This window comes from Carettochelys insculpta, chromosome 11, assembly GCF_033958435.1.
Source record: "Carettochelys insculpta isolate YL-2023 chromosome 11, ASM3395843v1, whole genome shotgun sequence".
In the NCBI taxonomy this organism is placed as follows: Eukaryota; Metazoa; Chordata; order Testudines; family Carettochelyidae; genus Carettochelys; species Carettochelys insculpta.
Genome location: NC_134147.1, coordinates 39,699,896 through 39,711,501, shown reverse-complemented (window position 1 = coordinate 39,711,501; position 11,606 = coordinate 39,699,896). Strand labels below are relative to the sequence as shown.

The 11,606-nt window shown below is 48.3% G+C and overlaps 1 protein-coding gene across 1 annotated transcript; it reads right to left on the bottom strand.

Moving 5' to 3' along the window:
- Positions 1–210: 210 nt before the first annotated feature.
- On the bottom strand, positions 211–7,799 carry PROK2 (prokineticin 2). The gene is made up of 3 exons (XM_075005677.1): positions 7,728–7,799; positions 3,194–3,319; positions 211–587 (listed from the first exon to the last, which is right to left on the bottom strand). Exons 1-3 carry the CDS (start codon positions 7,797–7,799, stop codon positions 462–464), a joined length of 324 nt encoding a protein of 107 aa, XP_074861778.1. The 3' UTR covers positions 211–461.
- Between the last annotated feature and the right edge of the window lie 3,807 nt (positions 7,800–11,606).

The window sequence follows — 11,606 nt, the reverse complement described above, 5'->3', positions numbered from 1 at the left end:
ATACTCTAATAATTACAATAAAGGTACCAAGTTTAACTTAAATACACTTCTTTTGGCAGTCATACAATGCCTTACTCTATAGTTCTATGTAACTCCCCCATCACCTTTCTAATCAAGCTTATTCAAATATAAAAATATTGGCCAAGAGTTACCAAGTGACTAATGATTTTAGATACCTCCGTGTATGGGCCCCATCGTTCAGACATTAAAAGGGCACAGTGTTAAGTAACTGCCACTCACTTCCCTTTAAGATATTTCAGTTTGGGCAACCGAAAAAGGAAGCATCTGCAATCAGAAGTCCCTTTTGAAAATCTTGCCCATAACGCCACAGTACCTCAATGTTTGTTGTCAACATTTACAAGGTGAGAAAGAATCTCCTCTGGCAGATCACTTGGTCATCACAACAACAAGGAAAATTGGAAATAGATGAAGTGGCTGTTTACAGTTAAGAACTGCTCCTGCTAAAAGAAGACATCTTCATTTCGGAACTCTGGCAAGCACTTGAATCTGCTGGGGGATATCCGCAGGCAGGCCAGGTTAGGCAGACACGGGCAGGTGTGATGCATTCTTCTCCCAAAAAACGGGACCTGGAAGCAAGTATTGACAAGGTCAGAAATGGCATGAGGAAGCAGCATCAGCAGCAGGTAGTAACAGTGCCTGTCAGTATGCTGAAATGGAGGCGGTGAGATGAGGTCACCTTTGCCTCCAATTTTATAAATCAGTCTCTTGTAACAAATGCATGGACCTCAGTCACCAGGGCCTAGTTTTTCCATCTGCATTTCTCACTGTTATCTGCATGCAGTGATTTAGATGGCCCCCCTGCAAGCGTTGCCACCTATCTAATCACACAAACCCAAACACCCTTGGCCCACTATTCCCTCCAGCTCCACCCTCGCCCAACCACTTCTCTGAGACCCTCCCCTGCTCACTCCATGCACACTGCCTCTGTCACTCACTCTCCCTCACCCCCACTCTCTTTCAGTGGACTGGGGTTTGTAGGGAACAGGCTCTGAGCTGGGGCTGAGGAGCCTGAGTGTGGGGAAGGGGCCTGGGGCTGAGCCTGAAGCAAGGGGTTGGAGGCAGGAGGGAGTGTAGGGTGCATGCTCTGGGAGCGAGTTTGGATGCAGGAGGGGGCTCAGGGCTGGATCAGGGGATGGGGTATAGAAGAGGGGGGTGGGAGGAGGTGCAAGGTGCTGGATCTGAGAGGAGGCTGAGGTTGGGGACAGAATGTTGGGGTGCAGGGGGGAATGAGGAATGTGAGTTCGGTCCAGGTGATGTTTAGTGCTCAGCAGCTCCCTGCCTGCTCCAGCCATGTACTGCTCCCGGAAGTGGCCTGCATGTCCCTGGGGTGGGACCAGAGGGCTCTGCATGCTGCTCCTGCCTGCAAGTACCACCCACCGAGTTCCCATTGGCTTCAATTCCCAGCCAATGGGAGCCCCTCCCTCAGGCTGCAGGGATTGATGGATGCTTTTAGCGCCTTCAAATCTCCCAGCATGTCTTCAGTATCCTCTGGGAGATGGACCCTGTTTCCAGGAGACTCCCAGCAAAGTGAATTGAAATTCAGCGGCAAAACAGGTTGGGAAAATATGAACCGAAGTGTGTGGTTTGTACATGACTTGTAGGCAAATGAAATGTTTCAGTATTGAGTGCTATTGGCCTCTCAGTCACCACACACAAAATATTTAAATGAGAAAACCTGAGAACTCCCTTCCCCACCCAAACACCCTGTTTTATTTTTGATAAAACCCTAAGAGGGAAAAAAAATTATCTTTAAAACTATTTAATTTCACAGCATGCAGTAAGCCAGGTTCAGTCTGTCAAGTACAATAGCCAGCTCAAGAGTATGAGTTTAAAATAAATCTTGTAAAAGTTCTGAATTTCAGTGACTAATTGTAAAGCAGATCTGGATAGTCCTCTGCATTAACTATACCACCGGGTTCAGTCAGCTAAAGAATATAGTACGTTATAAGTTATTGTAGTGATAAACTTACTGAACAACGAGGTCCTCATTCTCATTTACAGTGAGGCTTCCTTAAATCCCCCTGTTAATGTAAAGGCGCCCTAGAGAGGGAGTAAATTACATTACTGGTTCCTAATACCTTACTGGAAGATTGAAGGGCATGCTAGACTGAGTCCTGTATTTCCTCACTTTCAGAAAATGAATAAGAGACATATAGTTGTGCTTACAATCAGCTAGTCAGAGGTACAGTTAATTTGTATAGCACACACATGCCCAAAATCAATATCTTCCACACAGAGCTACTCTTTGCCATGTTTTCTTTGGCATGGCCCTTTATTCTCTCCAACCTGTTGGTAAAACAACTTTGAAAATTAAATATAAGGTTCTGATCCCATTCCACATCAATTTCTCTCCCACCAACTTCAATGAAAGGACTAAACCCTAGCAAAGCAAAGCTTAGCTTAATGTATTTAGTTATAAGTACGATTCTGTGTTATGTGGATGCTGTTGATCATAGTTGGAAAAGACTTGCATCATGCTATTAGACTTGCAAGTAAGTTTAACTATTGTGAAAAGATGTTCCAGTGTGGGTTGTGTTGTAAAAACAATAAAATAAAATAAAATAAAAAATCTGCCAGAGCTATATGTTCAGTCATATGTTTTTGAGCTCCAGTTTAATAAAAATAGCTTCTAATGAGAGCTCTTAAATGCTGGTTATACTTTTTCAGAAACTGGTGTCTTTTGAATGGTTTTTTGTGGATTCAGTGGATCTTTAAGTGCAAGAGCACAATTGGCACTGATGCCGACTATCAGTGAACACACTCCAATGAGCATACCAAGTGCCTGCTGATGTTGAATAGATGTGAATAGTTCTTCGTCACTACAGAAGTCTGAATGAAGCCACTGGCACTTGTATTATCAAGGACTCCTTGCATGAGTAAATGTATCAAGGTTGGGCCTTGGAACTGTAAAACCCTGTTCCTATCAAATACTTTTAACTTCGGGTTATCTTCAGAGTAATGTTGACAGTAATGTACTTCTTTATGTATGTTCCTTTGATGCTGTTTCCATACAGGAGCAAACTGCTGGATATTGTAATCGACACTACGCAGTTCTTTGTTTTTACCGTGTGCGCTTTTTTTTATGCAGTTTGACTTACAACAAAATATATTCACATTTTTTTCTGCCTTGTCAGTTTTGGGATGGTCAGAACCACCATTAGAATGTACTAACTTTATGACTCAAAGGATGACATTCTTCTCCCAAGTCACCCATTGGCGTGCACATTCGGAGGCTGCGAATCCAGAGACTAACAGCACAGCACATGCCGCGCCCACACTGTAGATCCCTGTCGCAAGCCTGAAGTTTAAGAAATAGATAAATAGTATTAGGCAAACAAAAGCATGCCAGAAATAGCACCGTCCATGGCTTTATACAAATGTCTGAGTTACACGTTGATGTGGGAACCTTATGACACATGGGAAAGATTGCAAACTACGATGGATCATTTCACATTTATAACAACAGAATCTACTCCTGTATGTTTAAACAAGTCATGGTTATGCAGGGGTCTTAATCAAGGCTGCAGTAGGATCAACTCTGCCACCTGCAACTCCCATGTGTACATGAGGGTAAAACTGGAATACCGGTAGCCCCCATTCCAGAAAGCTTCCCAAAAAGCTGTTCTGAATTATGGGCTTAATTAAGCACATGATGATATTCTTTCCTAATTCATGGTCTGAGGAATCTGACTAAGTGTAAAATGACTAAAGTGTATCAAACAGATAAGTGGCCTTGTCTTGGAGAGAAGCCAAGGCTGAGAAATTTATAAATGAATTTAAGACTTTTTGAATCACTTTTTCTTCTAGATTATAATTCTAGTATTTTATGGTTCAGTGCCTTTGCAAATGTAGGCCATATTATACTTTTATCGCAGAAGTCCTCTTGGAAGTGGGTAAAATAAAAGCTTAATTGGGGAAGTTATGATTATTATCTTGACCATATTCTGCATCTAAATTAAAGGGGTTGTTTAGAATCAAGGAGAGTAGAGTGGCATAAACAGTCCACAACCAGATACATGCTGATGTGACCTGTAGAAGAGGGCATGGTACATTGTAAACATCAACCATTGGTTTTAAGACATACTTCTATAAACACTAACGCAACTAGGAATTGCTTTATGCATTAGGAGAACCAAAAACTTAAGAAGAAGTGAATGTTTATTTATTTTAAATTATAAAAGTTTAGAAAGATTTTAATTATACCAAAACAGAGCCAAATCCCATTCTCAACTTAAGTGAAGAATCCCACTGAAGTAAAGAGGGTCTCTTCACATAACAAAGATAAGCTGAGTTTGACTTCTTTTCTCCCTCCAGTATCTGACAGCAGGACTGATAGGTAAAAAGGGTTCTGATCAATTGTCTCAAACAGGCAAACTGAGAAAATGATGCATAAGGAATCTCAACTGATGTGAGGGAGATTGGAACAAACACTCATTTTAGAAAAAAGTGCCTAAGTACTTACACTAGGATGCACATGCTAAATGACACTTTATGTATTCCTCCAGGTAAATATTATGCCATTTCAAAACAGCACAAGTCACATCAAAATACACATTTACTGAACATGTAGTAACTTAATAAAAGCTCTTGAGGCTAGGGACTAGCAATAAAACAGCAAATGTAACCAAAATGTGTAGCACTCACAACAAAATATATATTTAATAAACTCAACAGCTATGACAAACAAGCCTAAACACATACTTATCCAAAAGACGAATCTGACTCTAAAACTGCTTTAGAACCTCTCAGCTAGATAATGTTTGTCTTATAAACTTCCATGAAAATACAAAATAAATCAACTGGTCAAATTCTGGGCTGGTGACACTAATATGAAGCTACAGTCATGCCACCAATTCAAAATAAATTCTTCTGGCTGAACATCAGATGTTAGCAGTGGTGCTCAAAACATTGCGGAGAATAAAGTAGTCTGAGAATGCATTGGGTGTACATCCCCACTGAGGGCCACGTAAACAAATCAACAAATGAAAGAAGTAGCGTCTTCTTCGTTCTTCGGTCATCCTGTCTCTGGAATTTGGTCCTTTTTTAAAATACGAAGTTAGATTAAATCTGTCATTTGAGGTGGCCGGGAGGGCAGGTGGGGAGCGAAGGTGCTTACCCGACAACCGCACAGAATCAAGTTGTGCCTAGCCTGGGATCTCTTGGGCTGGTGCATTTTGAATTAATCAGATGCAGGTGAGTTTGCAGCCTTCATTCCCCTGGTTTTGTGAAAGCTGTACAGCTGGCCAGGCCTTCCCAAAAGGTGGGGAACAGCATGCCATGACCTAAAATCTGTTCCTGGAAAAGAACAACAGGCTGTGCATTTGACTACCATGCTGTTCTTTTTGAGTCAGATTCCAGGACCCAGGCTCACTTTAAGCAGCACCTTCTTCCACAAGAAGTCCTGTTCATTTCAGTGGGAGTACTGGCAGAGTGGGGTGCTAGTCAGTGTCAGTAAAGGTGGCAGATCTGAAGCAAAACTGAATGCTTTCTAAGACACTGTGTTAGCCAATATTCCTTTCCAGCCTGATCTTCAATATTTACTCTGGAGTCCATTTAAGCTTGTCCTCTGAGAATTAAATTGCTCTGTCTGAAATCCTACAAAAGGAACGGCCCGGCCATGCATTTTGTAGCTCTTCACTTTCTCTTATCTGCAACCTTTAACTTACACCAACAGTCCCCATATCTGAGCCATAACACTGTGGTTACTTACCAACATTCCTGCTCTTCAGCCCATGTTGAACTACGTTCTTACGGCAAACTTTGCCAACTTTCTGTGGACTTCATTTGGGATTTAGTGTCTGATCCAAAGCCAATTTAAGTTAATGGGAAGTTACCCCCACACTGTGGATCAAGCCCTTCAGCCTGCACAAGGAGGAGCATCCACAGCACACACACGTGCTGTGTGAACCTTAAAAAAGCAAACAAACAAAGCATTCCCCTGGACTATGGTCTCAGAGGGGAAGCCGTGTTAGTCTGTAGCTTCACAAAAAAACAAGCACTCCATAGCATCTTAAAAACTAACAATTTTATTTATTTGGTAATGAGCGTTCATGGGTGATGAAGTGGCTCTGACCCACACAAGACCTGCTATTTGAGCATTTCACATAACCAAAAGTACATGGTAAAGCAATTAGTAAAAATACACTTGGGGGTTTAAGCAAATAATTCTAATACACCTTCCTGTTCTAATCTGTTTAGCTCCTGCCTTGCTATTTTGTTCACCATTCTTAGCTTTTGTAGGGTTAGGGTTTGAAACTTAAATGGCAAATATTTAGACTGGACTGACAGTGTATCTGGAAACACAACTCATGTAAAGAGATCTTAAAATTCTCAAATGTTTCAAAGCTCTGTCACAGCTTCTCATGTGGTTGTTAACATGCTGGATCAGGACCTTTCTGTTGATTAGACCAGAACCGAGGAGAATGGTGAAGTATCTGTTTTCATGAATAGTTACAGTATGTAGTCAAAATACACTCTAAGATCTCCCAGGAATATAAATACCATTTCTTTTAGATTACTATTCAAAATGAACAGTTTTTACTTTAAAATACGTTAACAATTTCTATTTAAGCAACAAACATTTGAGAAAAAAATGTATTTTTCATTTCCAAAATTAAATTCTAATAAAATGTAGCAATGAACACTTCTCTATCAACTCCTGGCCAATTCAGGAAAGAAAATAAAGGGAGAAAGATACAATAACACACAAAGCATTGTGTTTTCTGAACATTTCAAAGCAGGTGCATTTCACTGGGTGAAACCAATAGAATCACCTCAAGACATATTTAAAAGAAACTAAGCCTGCACAAATATTAGACACTTTCAACATCTAAATCGGACAATGGCAGACAAGTTAGGAGGGAAAAAAGAATGAACAGTAGAGTTTTAAAACTCTAAGTACATTACATTAAAATCTCTCTCTCCTGAGCTGGAATGGGTGACACGAGATGAGAGAGGGGTCACTAGGCTACCTGCTCTGCTCATTCCCTCTGGGGCACCTGGCACTGACCCACAAGATTCTGGGCGAGCCGGACCTTTGGTCTGACCCACTATGGCTCTTCTTGTGCTCTTATTAACAAGCCACACTCGGTTTCCCACACAACCACTCCAGGGCTGAATAAAACTTGGTTTCTTAACTGAGATTGCCTTCCAATAAAACCAATTCTCTCCAGCCTGACCCGGGGTGGTGGTGGTGGGGGAGATCTTGCAGGGCTCAATGGCCACGTTTCACTGGGTTGAAAGTGGAGAGTCCCTGGCTGATGCTCTCTCGGGGCAGGCGGGCTCCAAAGCTCAGGCAGACCGGAGGTCCCCCCGGCTGCTGGGGACAGGCGAAGGAGCTGGGAGCAGAGCGGAGTCTTCTGCAAGTGAAGCAGAGGCCGAGCAGAGGCAAAGGGGCACTGCCTGGTGCTGGGCATGGGGAAGAAACTGCCGGCTGCTGCCATAGGTCCCCGCCCGGGCCAGTCCCCTGGGGGAGGCCGGCGGCTCCCTCCGGCAGGGGGCAGCCCGGCGCAGCACTGCGGGCGGGAACCTGGGACTGCGGAAGTGGTTTAAGTGCCCCCTGCCCCGGCCGAGCTCCTCCAGCCCCAGGGAGCGCCGATCCCCCGGGCCTCGGCCCCCCAGCCGGCGCCTGGGACCACTCACCCCCCGGGCGGCCGCGCTGGGCTGGGCTGGGCGGGGCGCTGCCCCGGGCCCCGCGCGCCGCTCACCCCGGTGATGACCGCGGCGTCCCCGGCGGAGAGCAGCAGCAGCAGGAGGGGGGCGCAGCGCAGGGTCCGCATGGTGCCCCGCGGCCGGGCTGCGCCGGGAGCTGGCGGCGGCGGCTGGAGGAGCAGAGCCGGGAGCTCGGGCCGCTCCCGCCGTTATAAAGCTCGGGGCTGCCATTCAAAGGCGGCGTGAGTCAGCCACCCGCCCCGGCAGCGCCGCCGGGAGAGCCGCGGGGAGGCAGGGCTGGGGGGGCGCGCGGGGGGCAGGGAGAGACACCCACGCGCAGGCACTGCGCCCCCACAGAGCCACCCACCCACCCACGCGGGGCAGGGGAGACCCACCCGCAGGCGCTGCGCCCCCACAGAGCCACCCATCCACCCACGGGGGGCAGGAGAGACACCCACGCGCAGGCACAGCGCCCCCACAAAGCCACCCCCCCACGGGGGGCAGGGGAGACACCCACCCGCAGGCACTGCGCCCCCACAGAGCCACCCATCCACCCACGGGGGGCAGGGAGAGACACCCACGCGCAGGCACAGCGCCCCCACAAAGCCACCCCCCCCACGGGGGGCAGGGGAGACACCCACCCGCAGGCACAGCGCCCCCACAAAGCCACCCCCCCCACGGGGGGCAGGGGAGACACCCACCCGCAGGCACAGCGCCCCCACAAAGCCACCCCCCCCACGGGGGGCAGGGGAGACACCCACCCGCAGGCACAGCGCCCCCACAAAGCCACCCCCCCACGGGGGGCAGGGGAGACACCCACCCGCAGGCACAGCGCCCCCACAAAGCCACCCATCCACCCACAGGGGCAGGGGAGACACCCACCCGCAGGCACTGCGCACACCCTCCACTCACCATGCAGGGCAGGGGAGAGAGACATCCATGCACAGGTGCATTGCACCCCCCACAAGCAGGGCATGGGTGAGAGACACCCACCCACAGGTGCACTGCCCCCACCCCCCACTGAGGGCAGTGGAGAGAGACAAGTCCTCATGGGGGATAGGGGAGAGATATGTACACTCATGGGTGCTCTACTTACGCACCAACTAGGTCCTGGCAGGGGAGCAAAACACCCACCCACAGGTGCAGGGGGAGTTGGAGACACAGCCCCAGGGCACAAAACACACCCTACAACCCATGTGGGGCAGGGGAGAGGGACATCCATGCACGGGTGCTGGGGGAACGAGAGAGACAGCCACAGGGCATGAGACAACCCCCATATGGGGAAGAAGAGCAAGATACCCACTGCCAGGGCAGGGGACAGACACACACATGGGTGCACTACGCACCCACCCCTGGGCACAGGGGCAGGGGGAGTGAGGCACCCACACACCCACGGGGAGCGAGATACCCATCCACCCAGCCATGGGGGAGCAGGGCACTTGTCTGGAGAGGACCATGGGGTCGCACACACTAACACACATACAAAACACACACACAGAACTGGGGGAGGGGGACACAAGGCAGAGCAGAAGACTCAGAAAGGGTCTCAGGGAGGCCAACAAACAGGGTATGTATACAGTGACCAGGGGCACCCACAAGGACACACACACACAGAGGACACAAGGTACACACCCAGCATCAGAGAAGCACACACTTGTTAAAGGGGATGGCAATGACTAGTCAGAGGATAATGTGGCCAGTGTGGGCTTTAGTTACTGGGACAGGCCTGTTCTCTGGGGCTAAAGGCCCAACATTCCCTGCCCCCTACCTCAGCTCCATTCAGCAGGGGAGAGGGGCTCATTACACACAAATACACCATTCAAGCAGGCACCGGGCAATACACAGCCCGTCTGGTGACTAGAGCTGCACTTGCCTGTCTGGGTTTTGCCACTGACAATACAGCTGCAGGGCCGACTCTCATACACCCTCCCTCTCGCCCCAGGGTTTTTCTGAAACACCAGCAGGCAGGGATGCATTCCTCTTATCTCGCTGGGTTGCACTGCCACTTAGGTTGGCTTCACTGACTCATTGAGGGGGTGAGTAAGCCACCCCCTTTATGACATGAAGTAAGTCAAGCTAAGCGCCAGGGTGACCAGTGCTGTTGCTGGGTGAACACCTCCGGTTGCCCCCCACTCCCTGAGGGTGTGTTAAACTGGCTGGAGAGCTTGGTCTGTTGAGTTAGAGCAGCTACATTAGACAGCTCACAGCAGCACTGCTAACTAGTCTGAATAGCTAGAACAGCAACTCAGACACATTAGGCAGGGCCTCCTTGAGAGGGTGAGGGGCCTGAGGCAACAGGCACCCCCCTTCCATCTCTGCCCCAATTCTGCCCACTTACTCCCTCCCTGCCCAGCTTGGCTGGGGATTATCTGGGGCAGGAGGCGGATGGCAGCAGCAGGAGGAGGTGGCCTCCCCCCAGCCTCCTGCCCTGCACTTAACATACGGCGCTCCACCGTGGCCTGCTGGTCCACTGAGCCCTGTTTCTCCTTGTGTGGCTAGAAGCGGAGGCCTTCCAGCGGCCCACGGAGAAGGGGGACTCAGCAGGCTGGGAGGGGGTGGAATGGTGGCGTAGAGCAGGCTGCTGGTTGTGCTGTGTGGTAAATGCAGAGGGGGAGGCCATGGGGAGACAGCCTCCTGCTGCTTCTGCCGCCTGCCCCAGGTAACTCTCCCTCCTCCCATCCATAGAATGGCTGAGTGTCCACTGGAGGGCCCCCAAAAACTTGGAGCTTGGGGTGGCTGCCCAACCTAGTCCTACGGATGGGCCAGCTCTGCATTAGGGAAGTACTCATGCATACTTTCCCCAGCTTTTTCTCCTCTCTCTCTCTCCCCATTTTCCTTCTTTCTTTCCCTTCTCCCTTTCCTCATTCCCTTGTCCCTCCGCTTCCCCCCTCACTACCCCATGCTTCCCCTCTACACCTTTTCTGCCTCTTGTCCCCTTACCGCGTGTTCTCCTTGGTTCTCTTTCCCCACTCCTGCCCTGTGACCCCTAGCCCCCTCCCTTTGTATTTCCAGAGCCCTCTCACATATCACACTCTGCTCTTTCAGATTTCTCAGACTCCAGATTTCTTAGCATCTCCATTTGCAAACAGGAATGCTGATCCTTTGCTAATCCCACATTTGCATGATTCTTAAAGCAGTCACATTCTTCCACTGAAGTGATTTTGAATGTTGTTGAGGGGGAACATATACCACGCGTACTATCTCAATGAAATCCTGTTTAGTCTAATTCTGGTCGGGATCTGTCAAATCAATTTGTTGGACTGTGTCCCCGGAGGGGGGGTCAGTCTGTCTGGCAGCGTTTTCATTACAATCTTGGGTGGCTTTTTATGGTGTTTATAACTTGGTCATAAAAATGCACTGAGGGCAAATGTGGTCTCAGCAAATAAAATCTTATTCCAATGATTTAAAAGCAAATTGGGATCAGCCATTTTTGAACTGCAACAAAACGTTGCAAATCCTTGGGCCAGTTCTTTGGCTGATGTAAATGTGCACAGCTCCACTGAAACTAGGGCCAGTTTGCACCAGCTGAAGAGCAAGCCCATTATTTTTGATATCCTGGAGATTTAAAACTGATGAGTTTAATGAATGAATTTCTATTGTCATAGCTCCCAGATGCCCAGTGTTTAGAGAGCCAGACTAGCAATTTGAACATCCAATCTGTTGAGCCTTCCACGACCCAACAAATTGCACATCAATTCCGGAGGGGAGAAGGGAAGAATTTTATTATGTTTCACATGGTGTTAATTATGTCTTTTAAAATATAAGCATTTAGTATTTGGTGTGAATTGTACTGATCCCTGCAAGATTCCCAGTTCCCAGCATTAGCTGTGAAACAGGTGCTCATCCTTTCCACAGTACCCTATAATGTCCCACCAACTCTGATCGGCTGGGAACACATCAGTCATTTAAGGCCTTTCGTTCCTTGGCCTTCGTAG